The sequence below is a fragment of the Oenanthe melanoleuca genome, chromosome 9 (assembly GCF_029582105.1).
Source record: "Oenanthe melanoleuca isolate GR-GAL-2019-014 chromosome 9, OMel1.0, whole genome shotgun sequence".
In the NCBI taxonomy this organism is placed as follows: domain Eukaryota; kingdom Metazoa; phylum Chordata; class Aves; order Passeriformes; family Muscicapidae; genus Oenanthe; species Oenanthe melanoleuca.
This window is the reverse complement of record NC_079343.1, coordinates 13,057,983-13,081,883: the sequence shown is the minus strand read 5'-3', so window position 1 is coordinate 13,081,883 and position 23,901 is coordinate 13,057,983. Positions and strand designations below refer to the sequence as shown.

The window sequence follows — 23,901 nt, the reverse complement described above, 5'->3', positions numbered from 1 at the left end:
GGGAAATGATGCAGCTCACCCAATGCCCAACAAATATTTATCATATTGGTGAAGATTAAGGTGGTTTTTTTTAAATAAGCATCATAGAAATAAAGTATTTAAGCAAAAGGAGCTGTACTTCAACAAAAATTGCCATTATTGTTGGTGTTCCTTGGTTTTAGGTTTTCAAACAACAGAAGTGGAGCTCCAGTTCCCACCTTTCTCCTTGGTTCAGTTAATGACATGTCATGCAGATCTTGTAGAATAATTGTGAACTATTTATTAGCTCTCTGAATCAACAAACTTCAGTCAAATTGCCATCAAAGACCTGACAGACAGTCTTTCACATAAATACACCTTTCATAGACACATCTCCAGCTTATGAAAGGGACTGACAAATAAATCTCAGGGGAGAGTTCTTCAACCAAAATGAACCACAGATCTGATTTGAAGAGATTTGCCATGACAGATGGCATTCTTCCTATTCTAATGTTAGTTTGCATTTGTTGAAAATTAGGAAAAATTAGAAGAAGTGTTACAAGCCAAGCAGTCTGACATAAAAACAGAAATAAACAGACAGAATTCTTTCTTTTGTGATTAGTCTGGAACTTGCATTGCTTTAAAGAGGGACTGAGGGTTTGAAGAGCATTGAATTTTATTGCTGGTCCTCTGTTCAGTCATCCTGCCCATGATGGACAGGTGCATACACATAAAATATTAAATTCAATATTAATTCAAATATTACTCTGCTGGTAGAAAATAGAAGTGTAACTGGAAGTTTGTTACATTTTGTAGGTTTAATGTGTGAAGACAAATCGAGCATCATGGCAGCCTGACTGAATTTTAAACAGGACCTTGTGGTCCAGCTGCCTCACTGTGTTCCTTCTGAAGTTCATCAGCATCCATTAATCTCTGCTTGCATCGGGCATCCTGCTCCCATCCTTATAACCAGAATGCCTGAGGTGACAAAAGCAGAGGACTGCAAATGCCAGGTGGGCTTAAATACAAAAACTCTTTCCTGCATTCATACCCTTTGGAAACCAGAAATGATGGAAGACACTAAATTCCCACCTGTACCAAGGGGCAAATCCTTTTTCCAGGTTTTACTGCAGAAAATGTAGTGGCCAAGGAGGTGCAGAGAGTTCCCAGGAGCAGGGGCAGTCCCTGACAACAAAGAGTGCAGACGGTGCTTGGCCTTTAATAAAGAGATTTTCTGTTCTCTGGGGAGAGCTGAAGGTCTGTAACAGTGAGCATGAGGCACGAACAGAGATTTGGGCAATGTGAAATGTATCCTTTGCCTATTTCAGTGACCTAGCACAGTGTATAGGAATCAGTGTGTGAAACACTAACCTTGAAGGTTTTTGCTATCAAAAGCAGGAATGGGAAGGATCCTGACACAGCAGCTGCAGGTGATGCTGAATCCCAGCCCAGCAGCTCCTGAGCACCAGAGGAGTGCTTTCCACTCTGCCAGACCGTGGGATGAAATTTGCCATGGTTTGTATGCTCATGGGCACTTCTGAGAGCCAGGAGCATCATCACCAGTGTGTCTCATGTTCTGCAACAGCCTCCTGAAGTGTTCAGCCAGGCTGAGGAAAACACAAACCCGACAGCCCAACCAGCACAAGGAGTGAAGGCTGGTGGAGCAATCCCCCCTCTGTCCTTGCTCTGGGAAACAGCTCTTGCATTAGTGGGGTCCAGAAAATAATTGCCCAGCCTTGGCTGGTGGGCATTTGATCATTTTCTGCTTGGAAAGATGAGCAGAAATGCTCCCCTCCCACATTCAATTAGGAGAACTGTTTGGTGTCAAAATGCCAAGGGAATTTTAGGGACCAGTTATTGCTGCTTTATGCATAATTCTGAATTTGCTGCTCTAATGAGCCCTTCTCTGTATCATCCGTGACTGTCACTCAGCTTGGTGAAAACGGCTTGGCCTGACAAACCCTGTTAAGCCTCAGAAATTAAATGAGATCTGAGAATGCCCGAGTCCACACCCGCTGCACCACAGGCTGCTGTGAGCAGCAGGGTCAGCCAAGCTGGCCTGGAGGCGAGCAGCAAAGCCAGGGCTACCAGCCAGGATCCCCAGGAGCCAGCCCTGCCCTGGGGGTGGCGGGGGCTGCACACTCCTTTGGTCACCCCAGACAGAGAACAGGCACGAGCTGATGGAGCACAGGTCACTGCATTTGTTTGTTTTCCAGCTGTAACTGCCAGGGAAGAGGGAAAGTGGCAGGATCTCTGTAGAGCTGTTTAGATTCCTTAGCTCTACCCTAATAAAGCCTTTTCCATCAGCAGAAGTGCTGGCCCATCTTCATCTTCCACTGGCCAGCTGCAAATAGAAAGTTAAAAAAAAATAGCAGTATGGGGGAGAGAGGGAAGGAATGGACTGGGTAGCTTGTGGCATTGTCCTGTCTGTGATGGTCAGGCAGGAAAAGCTCAAGCTGAGGGGAACATTCAGATGGAGCTTTGGATTAAAGACCTCTCTTCAGATTCCCCAAATCAAAGCATGTTTCCAGGAATTGATTCTGACAGTTATGTTTTAAATAATTTATTTTAACTAATAGATCTCTTATGGTAGACAAAAAAAAGAAAAAAAAAAAAAAAAAGCAGTAGGGACATGAAAAAATTATCTAAAGGAAAATACAAGAAGAGGTTGAATCCTGCAGGGATGATTTTAGAGTTGCAAAATAGAAACTAACCATTGGTATTTTCTTGCATATCATTAGTAGACCAGGAGCACAATTACCACGGGAACATCTAGAGATTCAGCTCGAGGTGCCAAGCCTGAAGCCTCACCTGCTTCCAGGTGTCAGCCCAGTCCCTGCCGGCTGCTCAGAGCCGAGGGGCCGTTTGCCCCGGGGGACAGCAGTGGTGAATGGAGAGCTGATGTCTCACGGCTCTCCTTCACCTGCTACCCCCTACAGCCCTCGCAAACATTTCTTTGGAGTCAGCGAGCTCCTGCTGGGCTCGCCGGGTGAGAATTCCCGGCCATCGCACCTCTGCCATCGCTTCCACCCCGCAGCCCGCTCCCCTCCCGCCCGGCTGTCCGGTTTCACCGGCTCCGAGCGGGCACTGCCCGCCCGGCGGCTCTGGGGGATCCGCTCAGACAGAGGAGATGCGATCTGAGAGCTGCGGGACAGCGCTCCGGGCGAGAATGGGAGCGGGGAGGGAGAGCTCGGAGCGGGGAGGGAGAGCTCGGAGCGGGGAGGGAGAGCTCGGAGCGGGAGGAAGAGCTCGGAGCGGGGAGGAAGAGCTCGGAGTGGGGAGGAAGAGCTCGGAGCCGGGAGGAAGAGCTCGGAGCAGTGAGGAAGAGCTCGGAGCCGGGAGGAAGAGCTCGGAGCGGGGAGGGAGAGCTCTGAACGGGGAGGGAGAGCTCGGAGTGGGGAGGAAGAGCTCGGAGTGGGGAGGAAGAGCTCGGAGCCGGGAGGAAGAGCTCGGAACACTGAGGAAGAGCTCTGGGCAGTGAAGAAGAGCTCGGAGCGGTGTAGAAGAGCTCGGAACCCTGAGGAAGAGCTCGGAGCGGTGTAGAAGAGCTCGGAACCCTGAGGAAGAGCTCGGAGCAGTGAGGAAGAGCTCGGAGCGGTGTAGAAGAGCTCGGAGTGGTGTAGAAGAGCTCGGAACCGTGAGGAAGAGCTCGGAGCGGTGTAGAAGAGCTCGGAACCCTGAGGAAGAGCTCTGGGCAGTGAAGAAGAGCTCGGAACCCTGAGGAAGAGCTCGGAGCGGTGTAGAAGAGGCGGCTGCCGGCGTCCCGGGAGCGGGGGCAGCTGCGCGGCGCGGGCCGAGCCCAGGGCAGCTGGAAGGTCACGCAGAGCAGCAGTGCCGAGCTCTGGCTGTGATTCTCCTCTGAGCAGAGCGGTTTGTGTGGGGACCGGGCACCGTCAGCGTTTCTAGCAGATGACAATCATTCATCGCGGAGGTGTCAGTCACAAACGCCGCTCCTGGGCCAGCTGCTCTGGCAGACTCCTGTGCGGCTGCAACAGAGCCACCATCAACCACTCCTCTGGCATCGTTCTGGTTTAACCCCATCAGCCCCACAGACTCGAGCTCTCACTCGGTGCAGCCCCAGAGGTGCACATGCACTGCACCCCAACAGGGTGCAGCTCTTATTCCTGGAGTGATAGCCCATCACTGCTGAGCTCTGCAGCTGGGTTTCCATGTCAGGACAGCCCTGCGATGGCAGGCTGCAAACAGCTGTGCAGAGAGGGGCTCACTGCCCTGCAGAGCTGTGCTTTCATGGGAAGGAGCCGATGGTCACAGAGCAGCTCAGCTGGAGGGGACCAGAGGTGCTCACCTGTGTGACTCTTGGGCAGAGGAGGGGCCAGGCTCACCAGAGCCAGCCCAGGAGCAGATCTGCATCCCCACTGCTGCACTGGTACCTCTGCTCCACTTTGTGCCTGGTCCCACACGGCCACTCACAACAGATGTGTAAATACGAGAAGAACAGTGAGACCTGGTCTCTGCAATGGAATCTGTGGCTCAGCAAAAGGGAACAGCAGTCCTGCAAGGGGAGAGGGAGACCTAGGAGAGTCCAGCAAGACAGGTTATTCATTTGTTGTGCTGCAGTAAATCTGAAGAGAAGCCTGAACAAATTCCCAGCTGCCTCATTTCCATCCCTCCTCCTTTGGGAAAGCAGCTCTCCTGGAAAAGGAAGCCTTGCTCTGTGCTGGTGGCCAGTGTGACACTGTGACAGTGTGCCAGTGTGACAGTGTGTCAGTGTGCCAGTGTGACAGTGTGACAGTGTGGCCAGTGTGACAGTGTGACAGTGTGACACTGTGCCAGTGTGACAGTGTGACAGTATGGCCAGTGTGACAGTGTGACAATGTGCCAGTGTGACAATGTGACAGTGTGCCAGTGCGATGTGCGATCCCCGCTCTTGCCCGGCTGCAGTGACAGTGTGACAGTGTGACAGTCTGCCAGTGTGACAGTGTGACAATGTGCCAGTGTGACACTGTGACAGTGCGACAGTGTGACAGTGTGACAGTGTGTCAGTGTGACAGTGTGACAGTGTGACACTGTGCCAGTGTGACAGTGTGACAATGTTCCAGTGTGACAGTGTGACACTGTGCCAGTGTGACACTGTGACAGTGTGACAATGTGACAGTGTGACAATGTGACAGTGTGCCAGTGCGATGTGCGATCCCCGCTCTTGCCCGGCTGCAGTGACACTGTGCCAGTGTGACACTGTGACAGTGTGACAATGTGACAGTGTGACAATGTGACAGTGTGACAATGTGACAGTGTGACAGTGTGATACTGTGCCAGTGTGACACTGTGACAGTGTGACAATGTGACAGTGTGACAATGTGACAGTGTGACAATGTGACAGTGTGACTGTGTGATGTGCGGTCCCCGCTCCTGCCCGGCTGCAGTGACACTGTGTCAGTGTGACACTGTGACAGTGTGCCAGTGTGCCAGTGTGCCAGTGTGACAATGTGACAATGTGACAGTGTGACAATGTGCCAGTGTGACAATGTGACAGTGTGACAATGTGCCAGTGTGCCAGTGCGATGTGCGGTCCCCGCTCCTGCCCGGCTGCAGTGACACTGTGTCAGTGTGACACTGTGACAATGTGACAGTGTGCCAGTGTGCCAGTGTGACTGTGTGCCAGTGTGACAATGTGCCAGTGTGACAATGTGCCAGTGTGCCAGTGTGACAGTGTGACAATGTGACAGTGTGACAATGTGACAGTGTGCCAGTGCGATGTGCGGTCCCCGCTCCTGCCCGGCTGCAGCGCCGCCGTGACCCCGCAGCAGCAGCAGCAGCAGCAGCAGCAGCAGCCAAGGCAGCAGCAGCGGCAGCCGCGGCAGGGCAGGAAAGCGCTGCGGAGCCGCCCTTCCTTCCTGCGCAGCCCGGCCAAGTCCCACACCCCCGGGGCAGCGCTGAACCAAGCGCTCTGCAGCTAAATTTAGAGCTTCTCCTCTCACACTGCCACTTCTCAGAATCTCTGAAAAGCTGCCGCAGTTGTAAGTCAACGCGTGAGGAACACATGGTAGGAAAACCACCCAGATTTCTTCTTTCGTAACATTTCTCTGATCCCGGACTTCACTTTGACCCAAAGGAAATGAGTGAGGCCCAGGCTGGCACGGTCCCTGTTTGGACCCCTGAAAGCCACTATTTAGTTCAGCATGTGCAAAGGGCTCCCAGCCTCTGAAACCACGAAGCTGAGTCCCAGTGTTACAACATGCTGAGTGCCTGCAGTGGTGACGCTGACACAGCAAAAGAGAGATCTCGGGACAACATCTGGTCCCCTGACGCAGGGGGAGTTTCCCTGAAGAGAACCCACATCTACACATTTAACTTGTACCCTCTCAGCTCTTTTTTCTATTACAAAGATGAACAAAAAGGCAGCACAACCCCCTGCACATCATCCCTAGCAAGCAAACTTCAACACAGCTGGGACCAAAGTTTTTCTTCATAATGAATATTGCATTTCTTGGAACTAAAAGCCACCCATCCCTGGGAGCTGCTTCTCCACAAGCTAGGGGAGGGATCATGTTTGGGAATTTCCTATGGCCAGACCCAGCTCAAACAGGACTGACCTGCCAGGGCCTTTGGTCACAGCCACCTTCTCCTGCTGTGCAGAGCAGCCTTGCACAGAGTGCTTGGAAGGTGCTTGTTCTTCCCACCAGCAATAAAATCCCACCTAAACCAAGCCCTGGAACAGACCCCTCATGCTGATCTGTCTGGCCTTGCACACAGCTCCAGGCTCGAGCCTGAGCAGAGCTGTTCAATCCAACCCTTGGGGCTGTTGGCAGCACAGGGTGCACCAGGTCCTGCTTGCATGGCAACATTCTCATTCCCCTCTTTATGATTTCTCTTTGCTTTACCATGGTATCATTTAGGATCTATTTTTATTCACATCCCCAGTGAGACCAACTGAGGTTTGTAAAGCCCAATTGGAAACTCTTTAGCTCAGCCAGGCAAAAGTAAACAAGCTATGAGGGTATATTTTTCTTGGCTATTTACCCTACTGCTGCAAGGACTTACAGGCAGACTGAAGAGTCACATCTTTTTCCTATTCCAGCTTTTTCCAGGCTGATTTGCTACATAATCCAAGAAGCAAGTCTCAGAGTTACCATAATGAGTTGGACTCTGAACCCCAGCACCTGACAGACACCAAGGCACCATCAGCCAGAACAGAAGCCATGCCACTCATGGCTGGTTGCTGGTTTTGTGAGTGACTAAAAACTCCTGGGCACATGTCTTAATCACAGAATCTCTGGCTGGTTTGGGTTGGAAGGGACCTTAAAGGCCATCCCACCCTCTGCCATGGCAGGGACACCTCCCACTGTCCCAGGCTGCTCCAAGCCCCAGTGTCCAGCCTTGGACACTGCCAGGGATCCTCAGTGAGCGCTGCCCCATCTGCTGCATTTCTGTTCTCCAGACCAGCCCTCCCTCTCCTCCTCCTGTACCTTCCTGCTGCTTCCCTGCACAGCAGCCTGTTCCTGCTCTCAGCCCCCTCCTGTCTCCATGAGCCACGCTCACAGCCAGGCTAAACACAGCCCTGGTGCTGTGGGACAGGGACAGGGACAGAGACAGAGACAGGGACAGGGACAGGGACAGGGGGAAGGGACAGGGGACAGGAGCAGGGACAGGGACAGGGACAGGAGCAGGGACAGGGAAAGGGTCAGGGACAGGGTCAGGGACAGGGGACAGAGACAGGGACAGGGACAGGGTCTGGGACAGGAGCAGGGACAGGGATAGGGTCAGGGACAGGGACAGGGACAGGGGACAGAGACAGGGATAGGGACAGGGACAGGGACAGGATCAGGGTCAGGGACAGGGACAGGGACAGGGACAGAGACAGGGACAGGGACAGGGACAGGGACAGGGACAGGAGCAGGGACAGGGATAGGGTCAGGGACAGGGACAGGGACAGGGACAGGGACAGGGACAGGGACAGGGACAGGAGCAGGGACAGGGATAGGGTCAGGGACAGGGACAGGGACAGGGACAGGGACAGGGTCAGCTGCATTCAGGGTCAGCTGCAACTAAAACACGCTCAGTGTTCCTGTGCAGGCCAGCTGTAATGGCAAGTACTGTGACTATTTAACCAGTGTAAATCAGCCTTTCCTCATATTTTCATTAAGAAAATAAACTCCTTTTCCACTATTCTGGGAATCGTTCATGTTTTAGCTGCCAGTTGTATAGCACTGAAAAAATTATTGATCAGTAATAGAATTACCTGAGCTCCTATGCAACCAATTGAGACAAGCTATAAAAATTCCCCAGCCCACAGGAGAGAAGCTGGTGCACTTCAAGGGACTGAGGAAGACCCCACTGGGGTCTGATCAGATGCAGGAAAGACCAAACCACTTCCATGTTGAGGTCTGTGACAACAGCCCCATCCCAGACAGGCAGCAGGGACAGCACAGCTGCTCAGAGAAGCTCCACAAAAACATTGTTAAGGAGAAAACCTGAGTTTGGGTTAAACAGGAATAAGGGCAGCTTGGAATCAAGATCAGCTTTGCTAAAATAAAGAAGAAAGGCACTGCTTTCACCAAGCTTCTCTCCCGCCCCTTATTTGCATTTTCTGATGCCAGCTCCCTGCTACAGCATGGGAACAGTCGGACCAAGTGATGGATCTGCAGGTTTCTATGGTGATCAGCACAGAAATTGCCTGCCCAGCCGTGTGTGAAGGGAAGCATCCATGTCAGAAACTGCAGACTGTATGGTGAGAGAAAAGCCTGCTCTGGACTGGGGTGTTGGGGTTGTGCTCATAAGAAATACTAGCACTCACCACTGAGTAATTACACAACATCATTTAAAAACACTGATACAAAGTACATAGAATTCCTAAATATCTGAAATATCAATTTCCTCTCATCCTGTCGCTGTTCCCTGGGAGCAGAGCCTGACTCCCACCTGGCTGCATCCTCCTGTGGAGGGTGAGAATGTTCCCCCAGCCTCCTTTTGTCCAGGCTGAGCCCCTGCCACAGGCACCTCTGCCAAGAAAAGAAAGGGATTCAATTCCTGTACTTGGTAACTGTGATTGTATAACCCTTGTAGAAGGTTCTGAGTTGGTGTTCACTGTCCCCATGAACTATAGCACAAATCCTTGTCTCTATAATAAAGTGGTAGTTCCCTACAAACCTGTAAATCAGAAAGTGAGGGAGAGAGGGTTGGTGGAGAAACAACCTCAAATCTCAGCTGCCACACGCTTCAGGCAGAAGCACTGATTCCATCTATTTAGGCTATTCCCAGAAGGGAAGTCTGGATAATAAAAATGAGCCCTGGCAACAGGACAAACCTCGTTAATCGATCCAGACTAAGCCACTGGCTGGCACTTTCCAGCTGAGAAACATCAAGTACCTTCCTCTTGAAATCCTTCCCCTGTGGCTTCGGGGAAGGTGATGGGCCAACGACACGAGTTAATGCACCCACTCCCTTTAGGAATCAAACCTGGAACTTGCCAATTCAAGAACAACTGGGAGTAGGCACTGATCTAAGTTTTAAAAGAAATAACCAAGAATTTTTAAAACCCATGTTTCCTCTCCGTTTTTACCCAAACGGGCTCAGAAGAGACAGCCATAAATGGTGAAACATGAATGCCGACTCCTAAACACATTAGGGAACGAGCGCAGCTGAGAGAAAGGACAGACTACACACAAAGATTTTATTTTCCGAAGTCAATGAGTGCGGCTCCCCGGGCTGAGCGCAGCAGCTGCCAAGCTCCCGAGAGCAGCTGCTCCGGCAGCCCCCGGGGCTGTGCCGGGCTCTGCGGGATCTGGGCAGCTGTGCGGGGCACTGGGAGCGCCCTCGGTGCCCTGGCAGCCCTGGCAGCAGGAGCTGTGTGCCCTGGCAGTCCCGCAGCAGCAGCTGTGTGCCCTGGCAGCAGCAGCTGTGTGCCCTGGCAGCAGGATCTGTGTGCCCTGGCAGCCCTGGCAGCCCCGCAGCAGCAGCTGTGTGCCCTGGCAGCAGCAGCTGTGTGCCCTGGCAGCAGGATCTGTGTGCCCTGGCAGCCCTGGCAGCCCCGCAGCAGCAGCTGTGTGCCCTGGCAGCAGCAGCTGTGTGCCCTGGCAGCAGGATCTGTGTGCCCTGGCAGCCCTGGCAGCCCTGGCAGCAGGAGCTGTGTGCCCGCACAGTCCCGCAGCAGGATCTGTGTGCCCTGGCAGCAGGATCTGTGTGCCCTGGCAGCAGGAGCTGTGTGCCCTGGCAGCCCTGGCAGCTCCGCAGCAGAATCTGTGTGCCCTGGCAGCAGCAGCTGTGTGCCCTGGCAGCCCCGCAGCAGGATCTGTGTGCCCTGGTAGCCCTGCAGCAGGATCTGTGTGCCCGCACAGCCCTGGCAGCAGGATCTGTGTGCCCGCACAGCCCTGGCAGCCCTGGCAGCAGGAGCTGAGTGCCCTGGCAGCCCCGCTCGGTCCATCCAGCCGCTGCAGCCGGGCTTTGCTGCCCAGAGGCTGGGAGGGAGCCCATGGGGAGGGATCCTGATGTTACCGGGCTGAAGCATCAGAAGGGCTGCGGACACCCGGGCACAGGGAATCGCATCTGGGAAACCTGGGAGTGAAATCTCAGAGTGATAGCCGAGTACCAGCCCTGCTCCCTCAGACATGCCCGAAAACACAGAAGACGCATGTATTCAACATGATCAACAAAGAGTCGAAAATAGTACCCCATAAACAATAAATATATAAAGTTGTCTATCATTCTGTTAGAAGTAATTCAATAACCATAAACTTTTTAACAGCCAAAGGGAAGTCTGCAACGTGCTGACTGCTTCTCATCAGAACACTCTTTAAATAGGTAAAACCCTGAACATTAATCAGCATTGATTGCTTAAAATTAGCTTTTGTAAGTTCCCTCAGTACAGCACAAAGCCTGAGGACCTCAGGTCCCAGCCAGGGGAGGGTATTGCGGTTCATCCCCTGGGTTACGTTTCAGAGCAGGCAGAGCTGCTGTCACACAGCCCCTGTTCTACAGCCCTGAAACGAGCAGGGACTGCAGCGCCGGTGATTGGGAATGAGCATTGCTGATAATCCCTGTGGAAACCTCAAAGCATCATCCAGCACCGGCTCCTGCACCCTGCGCTCTGCTGGGCAAGCTGTGCCCAGCTCTGGGGGCACTTCTGCACTCCCATCCCACATCTGGGGTTGCTGCAGCCAAAAGGAGCATTTACCCACCCCGAGGGCAGTGACACCGTGGGCTTCCATCCCAGCGCCCCCAAATGCCACCGCAACCATTGCATTGCATTTGTTCCTGCTGGGCTGGAATTGCGGGAAGCAGAACTGTGTGTGAGTGAAGGGGGAGAGCTGAGGAGACTGAGAACGGAGAATTGTCCCGAGATCTTCAGCCGCTTCCCTGCTACAGCTGAGGGAGGGGCGCCAGCACCGAGCAGAGAGCAGAGCAAGGGGCACGGCGGGACCCGCATACAGAGGGACCCGCAAACAAAATGAACCACACAGAGAAACCCGCACACGGCGAGAGGCTGATGGGAGCAGCTGTGCCCGCTCTGCTCTCTGCCCTCTCTGCTCTCTGCCCTCTCTGCTCTGTCCCCGCACCGCTCTGTCCCCTCTCTGCTCTGTCCCTCTCTGCTCTGTCCCCTCTTTGCTCTGTCCCTCTCTGCTCTGTCCCCTCTCTGCTCTGTCCCCTCTCTGCTCTGTCCCCGCTCTGCTCTGTCCCCTCTTTGCTCTGTCCCCGCACCGCTCTGTCCCCGCTCTGCTCTGTCCCTCACTGCTCTGTCCCCTCTCTGCTCTGTCCCCGCTCTGCTCTGTCCCCTCTCTGCTCTGTCCCCTCTCTGCTCTGTCCCTCTCTGCTCTGTCCCCGCTCTGCTCTGTCCCCGCTCTGCTCTGTCCCCTCTCTGCTCTGTCCCCGCTCTGCTCTGTCCCCTCTCTGCTCTGTCCCCGCTCTGCTCTGTCCCCTCTCTGCTCTGTCCCATCTCTGCTCTGTCCCCGCACCGCTCTGTCCCCGCACCGCTCTGTCCCCGCTCTGCTCTGTCCCCGCTCTGCTCTGTCCCCTCTCTGCTCTGTCCCCGCTCTGCTCTGTCCCCTCTCTGCTCTGTCCCGCTCTGCTCTGTCCCTCACTGCTCTGTCCCCTCTTTGCTCTGTCCCCGCTCTGCTCTGTCCCCTCTCTGCTCTGTCCCGCTCTGCTCTGTCCCCTCTTTGCTCTGTCCCTCACTGCTCTGTCCCCTCACTGCTCTGTCCCCTCTTTGCTCTGTCCCTCTCTGCTCTGTCCCCGCTCTGCTCTGTCCCCTCTCTGCTCTGTCCCCTCTTTGCTCTGTCCCTCACTGCTCTGTCCCTCACTGCTCTGTCCCCTCTTTGCTCTGTCCCCGCTCTGCTCTGTCCCCTCTCTGCTCTGTCCCGCTCTGCTCTGTCCCCTCTTTGCTCTGTCCCTCACTGCTCTGTCCCCTCACTGCTCTGTCCCCTCTTTGCTCTGTCCCTCTCTGCTCTGTCCCGCTCTGCTCTGTCCCCTCTTTGCTCTGTCCCCTCTCTGCTCTGTCCCCTCTCTGCTCTGTCCCTCTCTGCTCTGTCCCCTCTCTGCTCTGTCCCCGCTCTGCTCTGTCCCCTCTCTGCTCTGTCCCCGCTCTGCTCTGTGTCCTCTCTGCTCTGTCCCCGCACCGCTCTCTCCCCGCTCTGCTCCTGCCCAGGTTCCTTTCCCGAGGTTCTGCTGGTTACACGCGAGCTGCCGCCTGCTCGGATCTCTTCGTGCAGAACACAATACAAGGAGCACAGAACCCAGAACCCAGAGCACAGCGCACGGGGCACAGCACACAGAACCCAGAGCACAGAACGCAGGGCACAGCACACAGAACCCAGGGCACAGAACGCAGGGCACAGCACACAGAACCCAGAGCACAGAACGCAGGGCACAGCACACAGAACCCAGGGCACAGAACCCAGAACCGAGGACACAGCAGCTGTGAGCCGTGCACTGCCCTGGCTGTGAGCCGTGCACAGCCCCTCGGGCTGACCCTCTGTGGCTCCGGCGGCCGCAGCCCTGCAGGGCACACCCCTGGCTGAGCTGGCACAGTGTCCTGCTCCCACAGCAGCCAGAGCTGATGCCAGCCTTGCTAGAAACCCTCCCTCAGGGAAACATTGCCTTGCCACTGCTGCAAAACAGGAGACTGGGGTAGTGTGCTCCAGAGAGAGTTTGCATAAATCAAAATCTGATTATGCCACATTTTGAATGCTAGATTTTCCACAAGATGGTGAAGCACAGTGATCTATAATCTGTTTCACATTGAATTAATTGAAATAAATTACCATAATCCTCCCTGAGTCCTGCAATCACTGTTTTTCAGCTTGAACCTTTCCCTGAGTCTTTAAAAAAATTTGCTTTTTCCATAAGGGTAGTTATTAGGCTTAAAAATAATACCTGCTCTTGGAAGAAAGCTCAGCCCCAGCTGAGCACCTCGTTACCTGCTGGCTCAGCCCTTTGTTAATTTGATAAGTGCTGTGATGTATCACCATAAAAGCCTGTTTTGAAGTCAGTGTGTTTCATCTTGCAAAGAGATTGATTTGAAATTGACCCCATTTCAAGTGACTAAAAATTGTAAGAGTTTCTAATTAATTCAATTTTGAGCGTGCTCACAGCACAAGTTTTCCATCCAAGCTCTGGATCCCAGAGTATATCCAGTTTTATTCAGAGGGGAGGCTGGGGCCACCCAAAGGAACTCATCCTTCCTTCTGAGAAGTTTCTACAGTCTAGTGCTTACACCAAGGCAAGGCAGCACTCTTGCTTCCTGAAGTATAAAGCTGAAAATTGTGGTTTTTATACTTTTGGAACATGCATGTTTTCATCTGTGTGACCACACGTCCCTGCAGTGAGCCACAGTCTGGAGGCTCACAGAGCTCCAGAGTGCAGTGGAGGCAGCAGGGCAGGAGGGAAAGGCAAACTCGGGGCACCTTTGTTCTCCCTCCAGCTCTGACATAGTTCAGGGGCTTATGCAGCTCTTGGCAGCCACCAAAAAATCAAAAACATCAAATGAAGGCTCTGTGTAACTTCTGCCCCTTGATTCAGCTGCAGAGGGAGCGCTGGGGTGCAGCCCCAGCCTGCTGCAGGTGCTGGGGATGTTCCTCACCCTGCTCATCCCACAGCCCCCTCAGGGCACACAGCTCCAAACCCTTCTCTTCCTGGCTGGCCACGACTGCCAGGGCTCCACAGGACCTCTGGCTGTTGAAACAACAGTGTAAAAACATTATAATTCACCTGTTGGCTGTTCAGGATAGAGTCACAATTTACATACAGGGTCACCTCAGGGTAAAATCACCCATGGAAAGGGGAAAAATAAGTTCAAGTTTACACTATAGACAGCTGAGAATTCAGCTAAAGGCACAGGAGAAGGGGGGCTTTCTTTTATAATGAAGTTACATCTTTAAAAATCACACTTCGTGCATGTGAAATATTTAAATTCAAGTAATGCTCTAATTAGCTTAAACAAGGCTCTGATTCCAATGGGGTTGCAAAAGAATGAAGAATTAGGGACACACATCCACTGAATCAGAGAAAATGTCAGGTTCTAATTCAAACAGTGTTAAGTCAGTGCACAAAGAGAACTTTGGTCATGAATTGATATTAACTGTTCTACTGTTGGCACTGGGGACTCCTCACACATTTGCCTAGGTGTGTGTACATGCTGCAATAACATTTATGTCTCCACGTGAGTATGCACAAACGTGTTTTCCAAACGAGCTCCAGCTCCTCACCAGTCCATTGCTGTTAGCTGCTGAGTGCTGCAAAGCCCAGCCGTGGCTGGTGCCTCAGCACAGCTGGAACAGCTGCACACAGGGAGCTGGCCCAGCCTCCAGAGCCTGTGAGGAGCCAGGAATGTCTGTCCTGCCTCTCACACTCAGCTCTGGCTCCCTGTGCCCCTCACAGGGACACAGAGGTGACACAAGGCTGGCTTCCCACACAGACAGAGCTGCCCAAAACCAGAGAGCTCAGACAGGTCAAGGCCTCACCTCTCACCACCACAGAGACCTGCTGGCTTAGCAATGCTGAACTAATCTGTGCCAGGCCAAAAGTGCTTGAAGAGAACCCAGAGAACTCTTTTCAGGTGCTGAGAATTGGCTAAATTACCAGCACACACCTCAATTTCTGTGTTACTGGGCTGATACTCAGCGAGTGCAGGCACACAGCTCCTGATTTTCTGTGCTAGAAGTAGAAGAATGTGGATGTTTCCCAAATTGTGGATACCAGATACAACTTTGTACATGTGCATAAATATTTATGCTCAGCAATCTGTAACTGTCAGCAGAGGCTGTGGTGCAGTAATACTGTAAGGGAATAAATGCCTCAGTATCTCTGAACTCTAATTCACTCCAGGCTGACCCAGTTCTCTTGGAAATAATCTTTTCTGAGCTGTTTCTCTGCTGAGAGTCCAGGCCTCAGAAACACCTTAAACATACAGTGTTCTCCTTAAACTTTATTACAAAAATATGTGGAGACATGGCACGTGTTTCTGGAATCTGTGCAGCTTGTGCTACACAGCAACTTTAATTAAAGGAGAAACCAAAAGATCCAACAACCCAAGGGAAAGGAAAACCCACACTGAAGCAAACCTAACATTTGAAACAAGAAACCCAGTGGAAAACAGGCAGCTGATCTGGGATGCAGCAGAGTATCCCAAAGAGAAGGGAAATCAAGATTGCAAACATTAGAAAATCAATTACTCCAGCGCTTGGTTAGCATGCTTTCATCTTAACTTTGGTAATCATCAGTAAAAACTTGGCAGCAAAGTCCCCATATGAAATGGGGGTAGGTGATAGTGCTGCAGTTCATCCAGGGGATAAAATCATCACTCATCTCATCCTTCAGCACACACAGCTCCCAAACCCTGAGTCACATTGCAGCAATCAGCACTATGAAGTTCCACACAGCTTAAAAGGGATTTTGGTGATTAGTGTCTAGGGAAGCTCAGCCCAAACACCAAACTCATCCCTGGTGGAGAACACACGTTGGACAAATGGTTTCTGCACTTTTGAATCTGCTTAGCAATGTAAGGAGGGAAACCCCAGTAAATCCATAGCACACACACAAAAGGATGTTCTACACCCAAACCAGAGGAATGGAGCCCATCTCCCCAGCTCCCTGCCCTGCCACACAACCATGCCTGGCTCCTGGGGAGCCTGCACTGTGTGTCCTGCTTCCAGCCCCACCCCACAGACCACCCCACAGACCACCCCCACAACCCACCCCACAGACCACCCCATAACCCACCCCCATAACCCACCCCACAGACCACCCCATAACCCGCCCCATAACCCACCCCACAGACCACCCCACAGACCACCCCATAACCCACCCCACAGACCACCCCATAACCACCCCCATAACCCACCCCACAGACCACCCCATAACCCGCCCCATAACCCACCCCACAGACCACCCCATAACCCACCCCACAGACCACCCCACAACCCACCCCACAGACCACCCCACAGACCACCCCACAGACCACCCCACAACCCACCCCATAACCCACCCCACAGACCACCCCACAACCCACCCCACAGACCACCCCACAGACCACCCCATAACCCACCCCACAGACCACCCCATAACCCACCCCACAGACCACCCCACAACCCACCCCACAGACCACCCCACAGACCACCCCACAGACCACCCCATAACCCACCCCACAGACCACCCCACAACCCACCCCACAGACCACCCCACAGACCACCCCACAGACCACCCCATAACCCACCCCACAGACCACCCCATAACCCGCCCCACAACCCACCCTGCCCAGGATTTCATCAGTCCTTGCTCCTCCAGCCCCAGCTCACCAAGGAGCCCCAGGCAGCACAGCTGGGCAGGAACCACCCCCCAGCACAGGCACATTTTGTGTTTTTAATCTCCAAAATGAGCCTGTTTTCTGCTCCTACAGAAAGTGTTTTTGGAATATCTGCAGAGATTTCTCTTTCAACTGCCTCTCTGGACAAGAGTGGATACAGTACATGTCCCCTGGATTGCTGGAATTGGGATAACTCTAGGAATACTATAAAACCAAAAAACTTAGATGAATGTGCCCACGAATGAGAAACTGGGAAGGGACACCTTCTATAAACACCAACCTGCACCTTTTGCAACACCTGATTCAGAGGAAAGAATAGCCAACTTCCATTTCAGATTGGTTTCCACCCAGAAATCCATTTACTACCATTCTCAAAAGCAACTTAAAACATCCCCTTTTACCCCAGTGTAACAAATGACCATGATTGCATCAAAAGGCAAAAACTGCAACAATCTTTTGATCATTCTCATTGGTGTCTTTGCTGCAGCAATCATTATAGGTCTGTCAAGCAGAGGAGAAGCATCTGGGGTCTGTCTGTACCTGGACACCAAATCTATTAACCAAGCCCTGTCTACAGCATTCCCTTGCAGAACTTTGTAGAAATAAATGGGGTTTAAATCACTGAAGTTACATGTCAGACACCATTTTCCTAAAAATCTCTCTCTGTTAAGGACCACAAAACAAAGCTATGGCTTCTTGATCAGTCTGTTCTTCAAACCTCCAAAAGACCCAAGACTGCCAAAACTAAAACAGAGTAAATACAGAACAGCTGCTTTCAATATTTTAAGACTTACTTGAATGACTTGTAAGTTCTGGTTAACTGACTTCTAATTTTACAGAGGTTTAGGCAGGATCTGGCACTTGTTGGACAGTGCAGATGAAGGATTTGAGTTCTTGCTTTGAGCACAAAGTGCATCTCTGCCATGGACAGCAGCAGAGCAGTGTTGGCTGGAGCAGTTGGACCCTTCAGAAATTCAGAACAGCCACACAGAAATTGTGATGGCTGCTCTGGAGCTTTCTGCAGGAACATCTCTGCTCATCAGCATCCAGCAGGATTTCCTGAGGGTTCCTTCAGCACCATAAGGAGTGTCCCACAATGAGTGTCCCACAATGAGTGTCCCACAATGAGTGTCCCACAATGAGTGTCCCACAATGAGTGAGTGTCCCACAATAAGGAATGCTCCAGAACTGAGATCACCGAGGGGAGATCATCTGTGGGAAGGGAGGAATTCTGATTCCAGCCCCAGTGAAGTCACACACACACTCACATACACATTCTGACTCTTCCTTGGGAAACACAGCAAGGTTTTTGATTACAGACTAACAAACTCCACACAAATTAAAACACAAAATTAAAAAAAACCAACCCAAACCCCGACACACACAGCCTCAGCACCACACTTGCACTCCATTTCTCATCACTACAACTCACTTGAACATCTTTTGTTTTTTGCACTAAGTTTGCTCTCAGATCCCTCTCATCTGCTGCACACACAGACTGCCAGCCCCAAACACAAAGTTCTGCAGTTTGGGCAGCTGCTGGATTCCTGCAAAGAGGAGCTTCTCCAACATGCTGTGGCAATGTGACAGGAAGGAGAGCCTGACACTCACACTGTGTGCAGGAGCAGGCTGTAAGCTGTGGATATCAATATTTAAACCATTTCCCATTGGAGCTGAGCTCACACTTGCTCCCAGAGCAGGTCTCAGGTGTGACCAGACCAGGAACTGCCCTGGCCAAGGGTGCAGTGAGGGCTTGCTCAGAGGAGCCTGTACAAAATACAAACCTGTTCAGGACAGAGCCCCTGCTTCCACTCACCTCGTGGGAGGCAGCCACACACCCCGGGCACTGTGCCACTCCTCCCAGCACAAAACTCTGAGAGAACACACGAGCTTCTGCATTCTGCCCCTCCTTGAGGAAATCTGACCCCCAAGAACACCTGCACACAATGAGCACCCAAGTGAGGAAGTCATAAAGAGCCAGCTGCCCTTTATTTAAAATGCCCTTTGCACACAACTTGCCGTACATTCTTTCGAGAGAGGCAGAGCCCCCAGGATCCCACAGAGCCCACAGCAGCTGCAGCACCATCACATCAGCAGGTCCTGCCACGATGCTGGGCAGCAGCACACTGCTCTGGGCTGGCTGAGCACACAGCACGGGCACACCAGGACACCGGGGTGCAACACAACAAGCTCGGATTTTCAAAATACAATCATTATGTACAGCAAAATATGTGGTCACAAGACTGGCCTTAAACCAAGGCCTTGTTTACACAATTTCTGCAATGTCAGGAAGTATTTTGGCTGGGAATGTAATTTTTCTTCCAAAACAAGTAAATATTTGCAATTCTCACTGTGAAAAGAGTGATATACCACCTCTGTATTGACACGGGTGTAACATATTCCCACAGGGAAAAGGAATAAAGAGTACCTTTATATTGATACAACATTTCCCTCAAGTGTCCAAGCTAATATAGCTTTCATCACTCAGTCAAGTTAAAGCAGGATGAGTTTTTTCAGACTTTTTATAGACAAGGCCTATGTTTAACAAGCACCAAAACACTTCAGAATATTTGGAAGATCAGACTACTGAGCTCTACACTTTGTACTGTCCTTGCCAGTCACAGAGAACATGGAATGCCTAAATACATTCAAAACCCTGACCAGACAGTGCCACAGCTGCTTCAATGCTTCACTGTTGACAAATGCACCTTTTTTTGGCCAAAAGCAGAATGTACCTCAGGAAGGCCCAGCACAACACAGAGCTCAGCTGGCTGAGCACAGCTGGGTGCTGTGCCACCAACACCCACTTTTGCTTCATCCCTCAAGCACAGCCCAGGCAGTGGGAAAGAGGCACTGGGGAACGAGAGGGACCTGGAGGGCACAATAAATAAAAACCTGCTTTTACCAACCACATCAAGATGTCAGTGCACTGGTCTAGAGCAAGGCCTGGTGGGTGCAGAAAACTGCACATTCCCATTGAATTTAAGGCAAAACTGAAGCATGGCAGTAACTGAGATGTACATTTATTTTTTTTAACATTGGACATGCAGTCTGTAAGCTGCAGATGTGGCAGCAGCTTCCTCAGCTTTCAATGCAGTACTTGGGTGAGAAGAAACCTCTTCTGCCAGTGATAGTCCCCTGTTTTCCAGCATGGGAGTCCTCTGGTTTCTAATGAATTTTTAGGAATTTCTGGAAGATGAGCTGCAGCCATGCTCTCAGTTTTGGGGTGAATTAATGTATTACAGGGACCAGCACTGGGGCTGCCTCCTGCAGCCCTCTCTGCTTTTCACTGTGGTTGTAGCAGAGACTGAACAGCCCCAGGTCCTGGCTGGAAGGACACACCTGAGCTCAGGAGCAGAAACACCATTTCCAAATTTCCAGGGGATACTTGATGTTGCTACACCAAGTATCGAGTTCTGACTAAAAGATAAATGGCAATTTTCCTTCCAGTCAGTGGATTTCAAAAGGTAGCATCACACTGACACTGCACACTGCTCTTTGTGCTGAAACACAAAGTTTTCCTGCTCAAAACAGGAGAATTTACCAGATTCACAGAGGAATTGTGGCAGGTACTTTTCAGACAGACTGATTAAAAACCCCTTTACACATCATGGCTCAACCTTTGTTTTTGAGATGAAGATAATTTCAAGACTTCTTGGGATAGAGGGAGAAGGGAAAAGAGTTGCAGGTTTTGAATTCAGACACCTTTAAAGAAGGGGCAAAGAGAGGAAGGAAAGAGGCAAACAAACTCCTTGGATCTTCCAGCTGGTGGGAGGCACAGCTCTCCTCCACCCCAGCCCCTCTGCCAACCAGGAAACAACAAATTCTGGCTTATAATTTTAAAGTGATAATGCAGTGAGACTAAAAACTGAAATTTCATAAATAATTGACCTTTAGAACTTCACCCCAATAAACCATGCTGCTTCCTGGAGGGGAAAAGGGCCTAAAGCTGCCCTGAGCACAGCTTCCTTCCCACAGCCTGGCATCACATGGCCAGGACCTGAACACAAGCAAGACCCTGCACCAAAAAGGACTCAGAATCAGGTAAAACAGCAACCTTGTGGTTTGCCTTTTTTTAACCACTGCTCTCAGCTCAATCGACCCCTCCACCTTTCACTGCTATGAGATATAAATCTGGATTAAGAGCCTGTGTGAAAGTCAGTGTTTCATGTGATACATAACAATGCACAAAGTTGTTTTCTAAAAAACAGCATTTGTATTAAAATTCTCAAAACGGATAGACATCTCTTCAATGCATGGCCGCAGTTAAAATGACAGTTTTTAGAATTTTCTTGGTACATCACAACGATAAAATTTCCTTCTTTGCTGGCTGGAGGCACATCCCACGACAAAAATCAAAGGGAAACAGAACAAACAATAACAAGAAAAAAAAGCCCTTCCCCCCAAAATCCCAAAAGGCTAAATTCTTGTCAATTTGAAGTAAATAAAGCCAGAACTTGCAAGACATGGAAATAACAGTTAAAAGGCTCAGATGGAAAGAAGAAATAAATTCCACTAACAATAGGCCCTTTTGTCCTGGCTTGCTCGGTGTGATTACTGCAAGGAAACTGTTAAGTAGTTTTTGGAGTAGTAGATAATGGGATTCTGTGGAGCTTTCACAGGTTGGCACCGGCTGGAACAGCTGAGTTTTGAAGGCACTCTACAGACACAGGGCTGCTGTTGGCCCTGCATCCCTCATGGGAAGTCTTTGCACTTGAGAGAGCTAGTCATCAAAATCAGGTATTGCCAACCCAAACCCAAACCCCCGGCACAAACAGCACCACCGCCCCCCACCCCCCGCCAGAGGAAAAACCAAAACCACAACGAAATCACACACGCACGCACACCTAAAAAATTGTGCAGATCTGTAACATTTTCACAGCTGATTTAAAAAAACAAACAAACAAACAGAACCAGGAGAAAAACCACCACGCTACCACTCTCCTGCAAACTCCCATCGCATACAGCAGGTAAACAGAATAGAGCATTATTCCAGGGAATCGGCGGCGCTGCCCGCGCCCCGAGCCTGGCAGCACCAGCGGGGCAGTCCCAGCTCCATGTGCAACTCTCTTGCATAGAGACCGCGGGGAGCGGCGGGGGCACCGGGGGGCAGAACCGCACCGGGTACCGGGGGGCAGAACCGGCCCGGGGCACCGGGGGGCAGAACCGCACCGGGTACCGGGGGGATCAGAACCGGCCCGGGGCACCGGGGATCAGAACCGGCCCGGGTACCGGGGGGGATCAGAACCGGCCCGGGGCACCGGGGGGCAGAACCGCACCGGGTACCGGGGGGATCAGAACCGCACCGGGGCACCGGGGGGATCAGAACCGCACCGGGGCACCGGGGGGCAGAACCGGCCCGGGGCACCGGGGGGATCAGAACCGGCCCGGAGCACCGGGGGGATCAGAACCGGCCCGGAGCACCGGGGGGATCAGAACCGGCCCGGGGCACCGGGGGGATCAGAACCGGCCCGGAGCACCGGGGGGGATCAGAACCGGCCCGGGGCACCGGGGGGATCAGAACCGCATCCTGGAGATGTTGAGACTGTACCCCGGGGTGCGAGCCCCGCTGTCCCGGGGCTGTCCCGCCGCTGTCCCGGGTGCGGGCTCCGCTCCCCGCGGTTGTCCCGGGGCTCTCCCAGGTGCGGGTCCGGCTGTCCCGGGGCTCTCCCGGGTACGGGTCCGGCTGTCCCGGGTGCGGGCTCCGCTGTCCCGGGTACGGGTCCGGCTGTCCCGCCGTTGTCCCGGGGCTCTCCCGGGTACGGGTCCGGCTGTCCCGGGTGCGGGCTCCGCTCCCCGCGTGGCTCCGCTGCCCGGGCGGCAGGACCGGCTGCTCCCGCGCCCGTCGCCGACACCGACAGGAAATATGCCATGACCAAGACTGGACGAAACGTACACGCCGAGAAAAGCCACATTTCCAAGACGATGATGCTTCTCCCCGGTGCCGTCTCCCCGAGCGGGGCCGGGGCGCGGGGCCGCCGCCGCCTCAGAGGATGGCGCAGGAGGCGCAGCACGGCTCGTCCCCGTTGGGCTGCGCCGCGTAGTTCATCTGCCTGACGATCTCGGCGAACAGCTCGTCCACCGAGGCTTTGTTTTTGGCCGAGGTCTCCATGAAGGGGCAGCTCCACTCCTCGGCCAGCGCTTTGCCCTCCCCGAAGGAGACCTCGCGCTCGCCTTCCAGGTCCACCTTGTTGCCCACCAGGATCATGGGCACCCGCTCGTACCTCTTGACGCGGATGATCTGGTCCCGCATGGGCTTGATGTCCTGGAAGCTCTGCTGGTTCACCAGGCTGTACACCAGGATGAAGCCCTGCCCGTTCTTGATGTAGAGGTCCCGCATGGAGGCGAACTGCTCGGTGCCCGCCGTGTCCAGGATCTCCAGCACGGACGGCGACGAGTCCACCTCGATCTCCTTGCGGTAGAAGTCCTCGATGGTGGGGTCATACTTCTCGATGAAGGAGCCGGTCACGAACTGCACGGTAAGGGCGGACTTGCCCACGCCGCCCGAGCCCAGCACCACCACCTTGTACTCCCGCATGGCTCCCGCCTCCCTCCGCCGCCTCCCGCTCGGGGCTGCCGCGGCGGGCGGGGACGGGGCGGAGGGAGGGAGGGGACGAGGGGCGGCCCCGCGCGGGGCGGGGAAGCGGCGGCCGCGCCTGGCGGAGCGGCGCGGGGACAGCGCCGGGGCCGGGCAGCGCCGAGGAGGAGGAGGAGGAGAGAGGGAGGGAGAGAGGGAGGGAGGGAGGGAGGGAGAGAGGGAGAGAGGGAGAGAGGGCGGCGGCGCTGCCGCTACCGGCCCCGCTCCCGGCGCGCCGGCGGGACGGCGCTGCCGCGGCCCATGGCGGCCCGTCCCCGCCCATTGGCTGCGGCGCGCGGCCCGTCCCCGCCCATTGGCTGCTGCGCGCGGCCCGTCCCCGCCCATTGGCTGCTGCGCGCGGCCCGTCCCCGCCCATTGGCTGCTGCGCGCGGCCCGTCCCCGCCCATTGGCTGCGTTGCGGCGCCGCCCGCTCCCATTGGCTGCCGGCGGCAGCGCCCCGCCCTGCGCGTGTGATCCCCGCCCTCCGCGGGGCCGCGCGCGCGCGGGATCAGCGCGCGTGTCCGGGTCCATCGGGATCGGGATCGGGAACGGGATCGGGATCGGGATCGGGAACGGGATCGGGATCGGGATCGGGATCGGGATCGGGATCGGG

The 23,901-nt window shown here is 53.4% G+C and overlaps 2 protein-coding genes across 2 annotated transcripts; both read right to left on the bottom strand.

Annotated features, from left to right (window-relative positions):
- Positions 1-2,891: 2,891 nt before the first annotated feature.
- Positions 2,892-22,584, bottom strand: LOC130256955 (nascent polypeptide-associated complex subunit alpha, muscle-specific form-like). The gene is made up of 2 exons (XM_056499129.1): positions 22,263-22,584; positions 2,892-3,766 (listed from the first exon to the last, which is right to left on the bottom strand). Exons 1-2 carry the CDS (start codon positions 22,582-22,584, stop codon positions 2,892-2,894), a joined length of 1,197 nt encoding a protein of 398 aa, XP_056355104.1.
- Positions 22,459-23,581, bottom strand: RAP2B (RAP2B, member of RAS oncogene family). Its single transcript, XM_056499063.1, has one exon. The coding sequence runs from the start codon at positions 23,247-23,249 to the stop codon at positions 22,698-22,700; it is 552 nt and encodes a 183-aa protein (XP_056355038.1). The 5' UTR covers positions 23,250-23,581; the 3' UTR covers positions 22,459-22,697.
- Between the last annotated feature and the right edge of the window lie 320 nt (positions 23,582-23,901).

What these genes read in the sequence shown, in the direction of transcription:
- LOC130256955 (XM_056499129.1), bottom strand. Translation starts at nt 22,584, where the DNA reads ATGGCATATTTCCTGTCGGTGTCGGCGACGGGCGCGGGAGCAGCCGGT. An exon ending in AGCGGGGCTCGCACCCCGGG is followed by an intron (nt 3,767 to 22,262) that starts GTACAGTCTCAA and finishes GTGACCTTCCAG; the next exon opens with CTGCCCTGGGCTCGGCCCGC.
- RAP2B (XM_056499063.1), bottom strand. Translation starts at nt 23,249, where the DNA reads ATGCGGGAGTACAAGGTGGTGGTGCTGGGCTCGGGCGGCGTGGGCAAG.